The sequence below is a fragment of the Caenorhabditis remanei genome, chromosome IV (genome assembly GCF_010183535.1).
Source record: "Caenorhabditis remanei strain PX506 chromosome IV, whole genome shotgun sequence".
In the NCBI taxonomy this organism is placed as follows: Eukaryota; Metazoa; Nematoda; class Chromadorea; order Rhabditida; family Rhabditidae; genus Caenorhabditis; species Caenorhabditis remanei.
Window position 1 is genome coordinate 18,319,495 of NC_071331.1, and position 15,171 is coordinate 18,334,665.

The following is a 15,171-nucleotide window of genomic DNA, read 5'->3' on the forward strand; positions in this document are numbered from 1 at the left end:
TCCAGTTGGATTTGTTTGCTCAGTGACTCTTTTTCTCTGCAAGAGACTGTAATAAATTGAAGAGACACAGAGAAAGAGAGAGTGAAGCATGTTCGGGAGAGGAGACCAGTTTCACTTTCTTCCATGATTATGACCCCTCGCTTTTGTTGGTTAAGTTTGTTCTCGTCTTCTCTACTCGTTAGTAATTTTGAGGATTTGGCTTGGGATGGTCTGTTTGGACTTTGGTTTGCGGTCATTTTTTGTTATTTTCTGAAAACCGTCAACTTAATTTTTGGAATATTAGGTGTAACAGAGTAGGTCTTTATTTTCATAATTGATCGATTATAGGGAGATGAAGCCGGTCAAACTGAAAATAAGTTGAAATAACTTAGACTGTTGCTATTCATTTTTTAGGATAGCCTGCACAAATAAGTCTTCAACTACAAAAACAGATGAGCAGTGTCCCTGTTTCTAAGTTTCTAACACCAGATTGAGTTCTCAAAGTTGGTCAGAACTCTGAAAAGTACCCTACAGTTTATTGTATAGGTCTTGGTTATCACTTTTGTAGTGGTCCACATTTAGATATTTTTGGATTTTTAGAGAGTTATGATCCGTACAGAAGTGCTCACCTAGAATGAATGAATTCCACCTGAGTCATCCTCACAGGAGGCTGAAAAAACGGGGCTATCTTTCAAAACATTTTGTTGCCTACAAAACCAAAATCTATGTTGAATACATGCTAAAAAATTTTAAGCTGTGAGATTTTTCTATGACCACGTGGTGAGCTCTCCAAGATTATCAATTTTTCGAACTCTGTATTAGCACGGTACGCGTCTTACAACCGCGCTCTACCGAAACTAAAGAGAATTATGTGCAAAATTGAGAGACTCAGTGGATAAGAGACATTCTTCAAAGGCATTTCGGTGGATCGCAGTTGTAAGAACTGTGCCGAGCTAATAAATTCCCGTTGTCAAATTCTTTCCTGCTCCAGGTTTCAGCCAATCTCTGTTTTTTCCACATTCTACTCTGATTCTGTATCCTATTCCACCCTTTGTTGCTCTCTTACCCAATTATCCCATTCTCCACTCTCCTCCCCCCTCATCCATCGAAAATCCTATCTCTTCAAATCTTTTGGCACCTAATTGCCCATTTTGGACTCTCTCCCTCTTTCACTCCCTCCTCTCAATCGTTGTGGATGATTCAAGAGAGAAACGGAAAAGGGACATGTCCCGAACGCTTGAGTGGGCTCCTAATTATACGGAAAGTGCTTGTAGTACTAGTGGAAAGTTGGGAGGAAAGAGGCCCATCAATTTTGTGCTCATTTCATTGTTCTGACGATTATTTGGAGATGTCCATCTGGTTGTAAATGTTTCTTAGTCTTACAACAGGAAATGAATGTGATAAAACAAAACAGCCACGTCATAAAAATTCCTCGTTTCTTCCTCTATCTCAATCTTCTCGTATTTCAACATTCTCACTTTTCTCACCCTTCTTCTTCCTTCATTCCTTTCGTTAAATAGTTAACCAAAAAACATTGAGTCACAATTTCAATACTTTAACGTCATTTGAAACATCTATTTCTAGCCGTGAACATGTGCAGTCAGAAGCTGTAATTTACTCGAAGACGTCGTTCAAACGATTGAAGATTTCCGTTTCCGACAACGTCAACTGTTTCCACATTTCCCCTTTTTGCTCTTTTCTTGCTCTCTTTTATATTTTTTTCTTTTGTTTTTTGTTCTCAACAAGGACATCTTTTAGAAAAAAGCATTTTTGTGGTCTGTTAGAAGAGGAGGCTTTTCACAAATTGATGGGCAGTGGATGACGTTTTTTGGTGTTTTTGTTTTTTGGGAGCGATTTTTGGATGTGGGATTTTAGATTTTAGATTTGCACGAAGATTTCAGCATGATTTGAAAAGGGGGTGTCTAGAGTTAGGTAAATAAATAAAAATAGAAGTTTTTGAACGATTTTTCACGAGATAACCGATTTTAGGGAAAATCGAACAGTTTTGAGATTATGTCATAGTGTTAGAAAGAGTCATGCTGCTTCAATCTTTACTTTTAAAAAATCAAATCTAGTGGAGCGCGTTTACTTTCAGTACTCACCCCAGACCCCGTGTTTACTGTGAAAAAATAAAGTTTCGATAAGAATTTTCAAAAAAAAATCGCACTGGGCGGAGCTTAAACTGCAAGCGGCGCGGATGAAATTCCATCTGATTTTTAACGAGCAACATTGAATTTCGAGATAAACTCGTATTTTAATCGATGTTTTCAACGTTTTTTTGCTGTACCATTTCATTTATCATGCTTTATCGACTAAAACCCATATTTATCTTGAAGTTCAATGTCGCTCGTTCAAAAATCAGCAAGATTTATCAGCGACGCCTCACCACAATCTGATTGTCTTATTAGCACGACACACGTCTTACAACCGCGCTCCATTGAGATTCCATTCTCTCTTTTTCTCTGAGTCTCTCCATTTCCTACGCACTCGTCATTGGTTTCGGTGGAGCGCGGCTGTAAAACGTGTGTCGTGCGAATACACATACACATTTTTCTCTAGCCTCGGTTGGGCACTGTCCTAGAAATCGTTCAAACGTTTGGGTTCCATTGGAATTTCCTTTCCCCACCAGTTTATTTGAACATCTCCAGATCCCAAACTTCCACTCCTTGAATAGTACTATTCCAATTTGTCTCTCTCCCTCTCTTTTGCTCCTGCCAACTCATCTTCACACTACTCCTCTCCTTCCCTCATTTTCTTCCCGATGTGTCTGATGTCTTTATGACATTCTCTATCAACTCTCCTCAATTCTTTACACTATTTCTCTCATCAATTTATGAGGTGAAGCACGTCAAAGTCTCTCTTTCACTCTCATTCATATCATATTATCTGTCTCTCTCTGATATTTCTTCTTTCTGAAAAAGACATGAAATACTGTTTTTGCACCACAGCTCTTTTTATTTCTTTTTCTTATCAATTGGTATTTTTTTCGTTTTCGTTTCCATTTCTTGAAATCTATTTTTGAATTTCTGTCACATTTGACACCCTTGTCATGTCAAAGGTCATGCAAAAAGGAAACAGAAAAATAGAAAAATGAAAAAAAGAACGGACAAGTTGCCCTTCAGAACCGCTTTCTGGTCTGCCAAATCTCCCCTAGGGGGGATCAGCCTCGAGATCTTTCCCTTTTTCGACATATTTTTTAGTCTCCCATGGAAGTTTTTTTGGTTTTGGAGACATCAAGAACCTTCTTATTGCTTTTTCTTTTTTCATTTGAGAGGTTTCTTTGGAACATTTTGGAGAAAAAAGGGTGTTTGAAATAAGCGGATTGGAGAGATTACCGGAGAAGAGAATTCGAGAAATTTCGAAATGTCATTTGGAACGGTTTTTTGATTTTTTTTCAAGTCTGGAATGTTAGAAAATTGAGATCTCAGATTGAGAATCTTGAACTTTAAATCGTTAGATTTAGAACTCAAAATCAGATCCTTGAATCCAGAATCCAGAATCAAGAAATTCTGAATTCGTTATCTGAGGTTTGAGATTTAGAGTATAAGGTCCTAGAATTTAGAGCCGGAAGTTCAGGATTTGTAATCAGAAAATCTAGATTCTGAATTGGAAATCTGGAATCTAGTCTTCCAAATCTGGAACATATTCTCTCTGAATTCGAAACATTTGATATCTGGCATTCTGAGTTGCACTTTTCAGAATCTCAGCAGAGATGAGAACTTTTGTAAGCCAAGATCCATAATCTCTAATTCAAGGTTCGAGGTTTCTGAATCCAATTCCCAAAACTCAAAATTCTGGAATCCTAAAATTTTGAACTTCGAATTCTGAACCCCTGAATCTCAATAAACTCTAGAATTCCCCCTTAATTATGCTCCTAAATGCCAAATATCCTCCCCAAACCTTTTTCCCAATTTTCTTCTCTGCATACCGAGAACCTGATCCTATTATTATTCCTCGCCTATTTTCATTATTCCTTTTTTTCACATCCAGAATCTCTTCCCATTAATTAGCGGCAACCTCTTTTGATTTTCGGATGGATCACTCTCTCCAATGTCTCTTCTTCTATAAAAAGAACAAGCTTCTCTCTCTCGTTTTTTCTCCTCATTGTTATGCAACCCGGTCTCTTTTCGTCCTCAGAAATACATCACAAATGTCCCTTTCTTTTTATCCTCTCGTCCATCAATAATCAATTCGATGATGTAGTTCTTCTTCTTCTTCTTCTTCTTCTTTTTGTCTTCTGGATTGACCAATTGAACTGGAAATGCGAAAAAATGCAGTTTATTTCCTTTTTTCTTCAAATTGACCTCTTCTTTTTTCTATTTTCTCCTAGAAAATATCAAATTTCCTTCTTCTTTTTGCAAGTGTGCCTCTTGCTACACAACTTTTTGCTTCTTTTCTCCCGAGTTTCCGATTTGTGTCAGTCGTTTTTTTCGTTTTCTATTGAGTGATTGAGTTGATAATGTAGCAGGAGGCATACGGTAGCTTTTTTTTTTGAAAATTCGAGTTAGAGGTTCATGACTATAGAGGTGAATTCAGAGTGGATTTTGTCAAACTTTGAGCTTTCGCTTTTTATAACAAAACTTGTTACACCAGATTTCAATTTTGATCTAAAGATCTAAATCACAAAACTGAGTCCAAAAACTTAATGATTTCGATTTTCACATTTAAATCAATCAATAGAAAGCTATTGCTGATTAAATAAATCATCTGAACTTTTATGTCCCATCCTCTCAAAGACCACATTCCAAACCGATTCCCACTATTTCATTTCCAAAATATTTTAATCGATTCTGAAAGTTCTCTCAACCATGAAAACCAACCTTCTCTCCTAACATTTCTCTCTCCAAAAACCGTTTTTTATCATATTATCATGCCAACCAAACAATCACCAGGAACGCCCTGATGACTAATGTGTCCAGTTGCCATTATTGATCTATTTCCAGTCTTTCTGACTTCTTTTCGTTATCATTCCCACCCGATAATCGGCTCATTTCGACCCAATGATTTTTATTTCCGAAAGTTGATGATAACCTTTTCATTTCGATGAAACGGAAAAATTACTATTTTTAGTGTCAGTTTGTATGTGGTTTCAGTTTCAGCCAATTTCAGTCTCATCTTTGATCATTTCATATGTTTTCAGTCTTTTCTATAATGCTTATTTTCCTATCTGCTTCCTGAACTCTAATTCTTTAACTCTTCCAAATTTTCAGGAGACAATGCGAGATACAAAAGAATGGCGAGGGACAACATCAACGAGTCGTGTATTTGTACAGAAAGGATATCAGCTATCAGATGAGTTGGCACTTCGAAAAGTGCAAGTTCTGGAGAGGAGATACGGTGGAACACAACTGGCTCATAGAGCTGCGACGATTATTCAGAGGGCATGGAGAGATTATTGCTTGATGAAACAGTGGATGGTGATTAGGCATAAACATGATACGTAAGTTGTCAACTTATTTATTTTTTGAAAAGTTTGAAAGTGCGCTCTATTGATAAAACGCGAGCTAGGATCTTAGTTTTCGTCTAACTAGGGAAGGTCATGAAGTTAGTTTGGAGCTATTGGACGTAACCTATATCATTCGAAAGCTGAGAAAACGCTGATTTCAAATATATATTTAGTTGTTACCCCCTCGAGGCCCAGTATTCGAGAAAAATAAGGTCCAAATTCTGAAAAATGACAAATTATTACCTTTCTGATTCACGAAAAATGTTTTTTTTTTGCAATTTTCGCGTGTTTAAAAGGTAATAATTTATCATTTTTCCTAACTTTGACCACGTCCCATATCTTCACACTAACTCCATGACCTTCCCTAGTAAAGAAGTTCATATTTTCCAATTTCCAGTCCAAAACGTTTCCAGCCAACTATACTTACGTCTTACTTGACCTACTCACAACAACAAAAGTCCATAGACACAAAGAACTTGGTCACCAAGAACGTTCTACTTTTTTAAAAATTCTTTCTACAATTAATGTTGTTGTTCACTAAATTTACTGCTACAACATACCCGAGACATGATTCAATTTTGCAGAAAAGTATTATTTTTACAGTTTTTTGAGAAAATGGTATAGAACCAGTTCTCGACTACAGTCAACTGATTGATCATTTATTGAAGGGGAGAGTGATGGATGGCGTTGTTTCTCTAGATGCCGTCCGAAGAATGACCATTACCGTAACCCATCTGCTAACTAGAAACTCTAAGACACACTTTTCGTTTTCTTTGAAACACATGTTTCCGGAACATTATCACATCAGTAAATATCTTTTTTTCCTTTGTGTTTCTAACCAAACACCGATGGCAATCTGATGTTTTCTTTTGAATCGAACGTTCCCTTCAACTTAATACCTGCTTTATGTGTCCGATACCCTCTTAATTTGATATAGTCTATATCAATTTTCTTCTTCTTCAAACAATTCCTATCCACCCCTTTTTTACAGAATACCAGACCATCTCGATGCAAGATGCGGAGTGTCAAACAGTCAGCGGAACGAGCTATCACTAACCAGGTTAGTTGCTTTTTCTCATACTCGACCTACTTTTCCATACTGGTACCGGCACACGACGTCTAAATGACTCAAAATGAGTCAAAGAGGAGAACCGGCGGCGTTGAGACATCACTCCTTTTATAGCCATTTTCCTCATAAAAATGTAGCCGTCGTCGTTTTTCGTAAGGCGAGATTCAAGAGAGAATCCATAGACACGGTCTTTTTATGGCAATTCGTTTCACTCACTTGTTTCTGATTCTCGCGCCTCGGTGTGTGTTTTCGTTTTTCGCATCGCTTTATAAACTTTCTCCGTCACCTGTATCGAAGATAACGTATTTCTCCTCTTGTTAGGAAATTTTTATTTTGAGAAGCTAATTTTTCAATCACGACCAAACCTCAACGAAAAAACAGTTCATATATTATTGCCTCGTATTCAAAATCGGCGCATGACGCCATGAAATTGAGCCAATTTCTTCTCCTCTTTTGCTCCTTTGTGTTTCGATAGACATTATTTTTATAATATTTTTCTTCCTCCCAGTTTCCCGTTTTTTTTCTCCTCCTCCACTATAGGTAATGGTGAAACGATCCTTTCCGGTCTTGAGAGGACCCATTCTGCAGAAGTATTTATTTGGCACACACCATAATTTTTCCTTCTTTTTTTGCTTTTTTTGCCCCTTGAAATCTCTAAAACTATGGTTTTTTACGATTCGTAATGGTGAGAAAGAACGTGTCAAAATAGGGACGGCACTGGGCTTGACCACTGCTGTTGCTCCAGATAATTTTGGAGTCGGGGCGGAAAAAGCTGTCAAGAACCGAAAATAAACATTTTGGGGAGCCCCCTGTCTGCTTGTCGACACCCTAATCATTGTGCCTTCTTGTGTGACGAAGAAGATGCCAATTTTTGGAAAGGACACATTTTAAAAATAGTTACTAGTGGTTTTTGAGATGACTTCCGTTTGAAAAGTTTGAAAAATCAACAAAAAATAGAAAATTCCCCGTAAAAAGAAACGAAGCAAGCGCGCTGTATTGATAAGTTTCAGCGAGGCAAATTCAAAATTTGTTTTTTTTTTCATCATGAGCGCCCTGATAAAAATATTTTTCACCGACTAAAAATGAAAAACAACGCGATTACGGCAATTATAGACTTTCTAATAGCTATTTATTTGAAAATAATGTAAGTATCTCTGTTAAAATCATCAATTCTCGGTTACAAACTCATTACATAATTGATTTTTCGCCAAATTCTCTCATATTCGTATATTTTTATTTTCAGCCGGTACGCCACAAGTCTCAGCGCTCAACTCCGAATAGATCGTGCCGCCCGTTCGAACACTGTTGATCGGAGTCCACCGTCACCGGCGCCGCCAGTTCTAGCCAATTTGCAGAATTCAAATATGATTGGTGAGTGGTGAAAAAAAAACTGAAATTGCCTTTTTTTGTTTCCTCGTTACCCGTACACAAAAAGAAACGAGAAGAAGCTAGAGCTACTAATTTAAAAATCTGAAGAGTGACCGCAAGGAGTGGAGTTTAAAATAAAAGTCTCCTCCCTTCGTTTATTTCTTCTTGGTGGCAATATGTGTGAATTCTTCCTCTTTTTCTTCTTCTTCATCTTCTCACTGCCGGCGCCAATTCCCGGTCACTAAATTATTTTCTCGCGACAAATTTCTTCTTGCAATCTTCTCACTTGGCTCCGAGAGATCACAAATGTTGCTTTTCGATTCATTATTTGTTTATAAATGATACAAGGTTCTTTTTTTGTGTCGTTTTGAACGGAACGGCTGCATCGACTGATCACCGAAATAGATAAATAGAAGTGGGGTGACAGGCTCAAACATCAAATGCCGCCTCGATTGTTTAGTTACTTTTTTCCACTTTTTTCGAAATTTAATGGCTGAGAAAAAGAAAAAAGTGCACTTTCTCATTACCAGTTTTTGACACCTTTTTCCTGACAGTTTCCTCTGGAAGATGGTTCGGAAGAAAAACAATATTCTAGTTTCCACTCTCTCCTCCTTCAGTCATAAGATCCATCCCCCCCACTTCAAAGTTCAATGACTTCGATGATCTGATCAGTTTGTTGTCAATTCGACCACTTTCTTCTCCTTCGCCCTATAGAAAGCAGATGATAAGTGAAAGAGAGAAATGGCAATCAGTTCACATTCCACTCGAGTCATTTTTTTCCTTCTTTTTTTATCTTTATTATCATTTTTTATCGGAAACGAAGAGAACAAAAATAGAAGATCAATTCCAGAACTCTGTATTTGTTAATCAATTGTTTCGCTCTGTTTTTTTTTCAAAAAATTCCACAACTCGTCGAAAATTCCAGAACATATCAGATTTCGAATACATATATTATAACAATTCTTCGTTGTTCAAGAATCAATTGTTTTTTTTTACAATAACACATTTTTGTTTATTCTGAACTGTGGTAACACCGGTTTTTATTTCCTGATGATGTGTTTTTTTTCTCTTTTTTCATGGCTGAAATTACCCGGAAAATTGATTTGTGAGATTTTTGATCGGTTCTGGATTTTTAAAACTATTTTTCTCAAACGTTTTGCTGAAAATTGGGGTATTTTCAGCTTTTTTCGTCAAAAACTTTTTCAGACTCCCATAAAAATTCCTGTTTTCCCAATTATTCCCCCTGATCACCGGTCAATTCCTCGTCTGTTTTTCTTAATCTAATCTCTTAAGAAACAATTTAATTAAATAGTTTCAGACATCACATTTTCCAGAATTCTTCAATTCCTATTCTTTTCGAATAAAAATTCATTTCGAAGAAGCCCCTGTTTGCTCATTTCAATCTTTTCCCCTCCTTCTGTCAACCTGTTTGTCAACATTAGTGATTCACACACTTTTTCTGACTGAGACGATCTTTTTTTGGTCTTTTCCCCTCTCGAAAAGCTTCTAGGTTGTTTTCCCATTCTCAGGACTTCTTCTTCTCCCAAAAATTTGGAATTCCAAGTTTTTTTGTCTCCGCACTCGTCACCATCCTAATTATTTATTCAGTTTTTGACTATACTTTGAAAAGTAACGAAAAAGCGAGAAGTGTTGTGTGAACGTCTTCTTCCTTCCTTTTTTCTCCACATACCAATATGCAAATTTATCCTCCACACAGCCACCAAATCATCTAAAACCATCTATTTGCAGATAGTCTAATGTCACCCCGATTGGGAAATCGTCGATTCGCCTCGTCGACAGCTCGTTGCGCACCCGCCGCCGCCGAGTTGGCGAGTACAGAAGTTTGGCTTCCGAGACCGTCACTGGTCAATCACAATCCGGCACACTCGAACTCGTTACCCAGATTGGATAAGCATCGAGTTCATGAGTGAGTTTTCTTCTCTTTTTTGGAGATTTTGGCCTAAAAATTAACGACAAATCTTCCTACTAGTGCTCTCTGAACTCACTGTCATGTGCCTTTAAAATCATTCGATATGAGATCACATGCAACTGTGCAAGTACTCATTAGTATGCTTCCCACATTGCTTATGTCGTTTTTCTGTTTGCCACGACCACCGCATCTCTTGTCATTTCAGACGCAGTGAATCCAGCAACGGACGAAAGAAATCAGAAGTGAAGCCACCTCGCCAAATGACAGATCAGGAGAGAAAACGGCAGTATAGGATAGCTCTCAACTTTTTCAATAAGTGAGTTTCTCTTGTTTGGAATCAATCAATTTCCAATTTTTCCAGAAAGCCAGAGCGAGGTGTCCAACTACTGACGGCGTGGGGTTTTGTGAAAAGCTCACCGGATTCCCTTGCCAGTTTATTATTCGGACGACGAGGATTGAGTAAATCAATGGTTGGAGAATATATTGGCACACTTCATTCACCGTATCATAGTCTTGTTTTGAAATATTTCACTGGAATGATTGATATTCGTGGACTGGAAGTAGACGTTGCTCTTCGTAAGGCAATGCAATTCTTTATTCTTCCTAAGGAAGCTGAGAAAATCGATCGGATTATTCAAGCGTTCGCTCTTCATTACTCCAAATCAAATCCGAAAAGAACATCGAATTTCCGCGGTGGATGGGATACGATTCATCTGTTATCCTTTGCAATTATAATGCTCAATACAGATTTACACTCGCCGAATGTAAAACAGAGAATGACTCAAGCGGATTTTGTGAAGAATTTGAGAGGTCAAGATAAGATATCCGGAGAGAAAAATGGGGAGGATATTGATAGGAAAACGTTGGAAGGAATTTATGATAGGATAAAGAAGGATGAGTTGAAAGCAGGAGATGATCATGTTGCACAAGTACAGAGGGTGGATCGAGCGATTGTTGGGAAGGATAAACCAGTGAGTTTTCATCTTAATTAACGGGCAATCAAATAATAATTATGCATTTCCAGCGTCTTACTGAAACACCTCGCCGCCTCGTCTGCTATTGTCGCCTCCAGCAAGTGTCTGACCCAACAAAACGACAATCATCAACAGCTCGGGAACGAGATGTATTTCTATTCAATGATATGATTGTTGTGGCGAAAGGAGTTCGACGTGGATCCACTTCAATGGCTGGCTGCACGTATACACTCAAACAATGGACAGTCCTTCTCGGCGCTCATGTCACGGAATTCCAGCGAGGACAATATGAATTCGGATTGACCATCACTTGCCCGAATAAGGATAAGATTCATTTCAACGCTCGGAATTACGAAGATCGGTGTCATTTTGTGGCAGATGTGACAGAATCGATACGAGAGGCGACTGAAATGGAGCAAGTTAGACTGGAAATGGAAATGGAGCATCATACGACAATCAGATCGGATAATCAGAGAGATAGTGGTCTTCCTGATATGGATGAGTCTATGAAACTCTCGGTAAGCAACTTATTTTTATGATTTCATCCCAATTTTCATGTTTTCAGAACGGCAGTAACAGCAGTGCCGGATCCTCCAATTCCTCGACAAACGGTGTGAATGGATCATCGTTCCGTCGTCTCTCCTTCAATTCATTAGATTCTGGAGTTGTCGAGGAGCATCTCGATGCTTGCTAATCTAATAATACTCCACTTTCATCACCGATTAATCTCTATTTCGCACCCCGGCTCAAATCCCCTTACCCCGCGTACTCCCTCAAGACTAGTCATATTTTCAATCGATATCAAGCATAATATCTTCATTTCCAGCCACCTCTACTGTTCGTGTGAATATATCTATAGTGTATTTTGTAGATTTTATAATTTTATGTGTCTTTTTCTATTGGGTTTGCTTTTTCCTCTGCGCAGCCAAGCTCGCTCCCCTGCACCCCCATCCTTCATGTTAAATAGGCGTGAATTGCGTGTTTTTTCTTGTACCTCTTCCCCTTTTTATCCCTTTCGTCACTTTTTCAACGAGGTATTATCATTTTAAAGAGGTTTTGTACATTTTCTCAATTTGAAAACAACCACTTTTCTGAATTATTGCTCATGATTCACTTTGTCCCCTTTTCCCCCTAATTGCCTTGTATCGCTAGAGTCTCTCTTTAAAGTATTTATATGCTGAAATTCACTTGAAAAAGAGAAAAACTGGTCATTTTTCCTTCTTTATGATTCTTGTTGTTAACTTGCCTCGAATTTGTTCCATAAAAAGATTAGTTTTTAACGATTTGTTTGCATTTCTTACACACTAAAAAGTTACAAATCGTGGTCAATCGCCCATCTGCGTTACGTTTTCAGAAGATCTCAACGTAACAAAAAGAAACTAAAAGAAATTGATTCCAGATGTCAGACGACGCAAAAAAGAAACAAATGATGCAGAATTTTCTGAACAGAAAACGAAAAATGGATCTGAAAGTTGAAGAGGAAAAAGAAGACGATCAGAAGCCGTCGACGTCTTCGGAGAAGAAAGAAGTCGAGGAAATCGAGAAAAAGAAAAAAGAGGAGGAGAAGTACGATAAGGTAATTAAATTTTTAATTTTTCAACCTATCTGCTTCTCAGCTTCCTAGCCAGGTTCATACCGAAACTCAAAAAAATATTCTGAAAAATAGTCCGAGAGGAGTACACGACGAGCCTCGCTGGAGCGTGAACTCGATGCAATTACCGTGTAGTCCTCTCGAACAAGAAGGTTTCGCAAAACTATCAGTCAAGTTCTTTTACTTCCAGGCTAAAAAGGCGCTTCTATTCGAAGCAAAGCGAGCCAAGGAACGTGCCGAGCAAGTAGGACCACAAGGCTATCTGAAGCCAAAGAGCCTCGGGACAAACAAGGAGTTCCTCAGGAGAACAATCGAGTCGACGATGCCACGCCGCAAGAAAAACGACGAATAAAGTTATTTATTACATTTTATTTTACATTAGCGAAGAAAGCAAATTATACAAGTTACAATAGGAAATCAGAAAAGCATTCTTTAAGAAAAACGGAGAAAGAAGTGTTTAGAACTTCTCTTCGTAGCTGATTTGTTCAGCTTGTGGATGCTCGGTGACGTATCTGACAGTGAAAGATCCCGACTGTCCTGGTGCCAATTCAACAGTGTAATCGAGAATCTTTTCTGGAGTAATTTCAGCTCCAACAGCTGGCTCTGGGCTAGATTCAGCGACTTCCTTTGCTTCTGGAGACTCGAGGCGCACCTGGAGGTAGAAAATTGGAATTTTAAAATGCGGTAGTCTGGTTATGATACTTACCTTAATTCTGGAATCAGTAGATCTTGGAAGTTGTTCACGAATAGTGAGAAGAACAGTATTTGGACGGAGATTAGTAACGGAAGTTGTTTTCTCGGTGACTTGTGAGTTGATCTTCTCAACAGTTCCGCTTTGTTCTTGATAGTTTCTCACTGGTTTGTAATCAACACGAATGTTTGGATCGACTCCCAACGAGACTTCAAATTTCTGAGATACAACTGCATCTTCAAATTCTCCTTTATTGACGAAAGCTCCATCGAGGAAGATAGACGCTTGTCCAGCTACAAGTGGATAATCAGAAGAATTGACAGAGTTGGCAACGAGGAAAGCGGCGGCATTTCTTGATGGAACAGTGACATTGGAAAGCTTGGTTGGAAGAGTGAATTGACCGATATTCACTTTGTATTCTTCGGTACGGTCATCAATTGTTGCTGGGCGTCCGATGCTGAATTCAGAGGCAATGTTACTCGATTTCACTGTGGCTGAAGCAGTCTTGAACATGGCTCTTCCTAACATTTGGGGAGCAGCGTCGTATGATGCGCACTCCATCATCTGCATTCCACTGTATCCACCGCGCATTTGGTGTTCTGGCTCCGGCACAACAATCGATGCCTCGAGTGCTCCAAGTTTTGGAAGAGTCTTGACACCATGAGCTGGCTTGGCAGTTGACAAAACAATTGGGACATTCTTCCAGTCTTCTCCACTGAATTGACGGACCTTTCCGAAATAAGTTATGTGCATTTCAGCGGCCTCTCCAGAAGTGACACGGATATCGTAGAATGGGAACCATGCGACATTGTTCACTTGATAAGTAATAGTCAATTCAACTGATCCTCCTTCTGATTCTACAACAATACTGGCGTATTGTGCTGAGTTTCTCCATCTGTATCCGGTATTGTCATAATCTTGGCTGGCCCGATGGAACTCCTCTTCGGCTCTTCTGAATTCTTGATCGAGAGTTCTAATTTGTGCACGAAGAGTCACTGTTTTCTCCTGATGATAATCATGAAGAGCATTCAAACTTTCGATTGTTCGTCCATCGAAATGGAAACTTCCGTCTTTTCCATGCTTCGCGATTTCAGTGATCAGATTATCCAATCCTTCGATTCTCTTCTGTACAGCTGTTCTGCTATCATTGATCTTGTCCTTTGCTCTCTCCTTCTCCTCGAAAATCTCCTTGATCGCCAAAACTCTCTCCGGAATAACGAAGTCAGCTCCTTCTTGATTCTTGACGGAAACGTCATGAATCACAGCTTCTCCTGCTCCAGAGACACGAATCGAGTCTTGGACCAAGTCGAATGGAAGATTCTGAAAGAATCGGAAGATGATTCGGATAGAGAAATTGAAATGAAAACCGGTTTTGCAAAAACGAAAATCAAATTTTGAGGTCAAAAGGATGCCTAATGTAAATATACGTTTGGTGTGTTACTTTGAAGTGTTTGTCGAGCAGTATAGTGTTCGAAAACCACCTAAAAGAAAACGAATCGTTCAAAAGACTAAAAGCCGGAGTATTTTTTTCTGAAACATATGATTTTACTCACCTGAATCTTAACCTCATTGTATCCAGCGGCCAAATCTAACTGGAAAGTTCTTCTCAACTCGGCACAATTTGATTCGGAAGTGTAGACGAGCGCTTGGACGATGGCGACATCGTGAAGATTGAGTTTTTGAGACTGGACGATAGTTGCCATTTTCTGGAAACAGATTTTTGAGAATGAGAAGCGCGCTTAGTAATAGTTGATTTCACGAAATTTGAGATAGAACAAGAGAAAGGCGGCCGAAAAGACAAAAAGTGTATTTGAATGAGAATTCGAGATAGACGAAGACCAAAAAACCAAAAGAAACCTCGGAAATTGCATGAAAATCTCTATGGAAACTTGAGGCAAACAACTCGCACTCTTCCTCGAAATACACAATAAATTGTGGCCTTTTGGCCTCTCTTTTATACGTTTTTTGGCAAGTGACAGCAGACGACGAGATAAATTGAAAAATAGAGAGAAATAGAGAGAAAAAGTTGAGAAAAAAAGAGATGGGAAAATGGGTAAAAGGGGAGGGGACACGAAGGGGAAGAAGAGATTGTGTTCCGAAAACTAAACGTTTCGAAACCACTG

General features: G+C 38.6%; 3 protein-coding genes across 3 annotated transcripts; 2 read left to right on the forward strand and 1 right to left on the reverse strand.

The window, feature by feature from the left end:
- Positions 1–5,195: 5,195 nt before the first annotated feature.
- Positions 5,196–11,460, forward strand: GCK72_015074 (uncharacterized protein; the record flags this gene model as incomplete). Its single annotated transcript, XM_003108579.2, has 8 exons — positions 5,196–5,419; positions 6,417–6,485; positions 7,738–7,865; positions 9,612–9,789; positions 9,998–10,108; positions 10,154–10,763; positions 10,817–11,284; positions 11,332–11,460. The coding sequence occupies 8 exons, from the start codon at positions 5,196–5,198 to the stop codon at positions 11,458–11,460; spliced, it is 1,917 nt and encodes a 638-aa protein (XP_003108627.2).
- Positions 11,461–12,165: 705 nt separating this feature from the next.
- GCK72_015075 (uncharacterized protein) lies at positions 12,166–12,709 on the forward strand (the record flags this gene model as incomplete). The annotated part of the gene is made up of 2 exons (XM_053730612.1): positions 12,166–12,342; positions 12,548–12,709. 2 exons carry the CDS (start codon positions 12,166–12,168, stop codon positions 12,707–12,709), a joined length of 339 nt encoding a protein of 112 aa, XP_053585384.1.
- A 105-nt stretch (positions 12,710–12,814) lies between these two features.
- GCK72_015076 (uncharacterized protein) lies at positions 12,815–14,751 on the reverse strand (the record flags this gene model as incomplete). Its single annotated transcript, XM_053730613.1, has 3 exons — positions 12,815–13,009; positions 13,064–14,368; positions 14,602–14,751. The coding sequence occupies 3 exons, from the start codon at positions 14,749–14,751 to the stop codon at positions 12,815–12,817; spliced, it is 1,650 nt and encodes a 549-aa protein (XP_053585385.1).
- Positions 14,752–15,171: the final 420 nt, after the last annotated feature.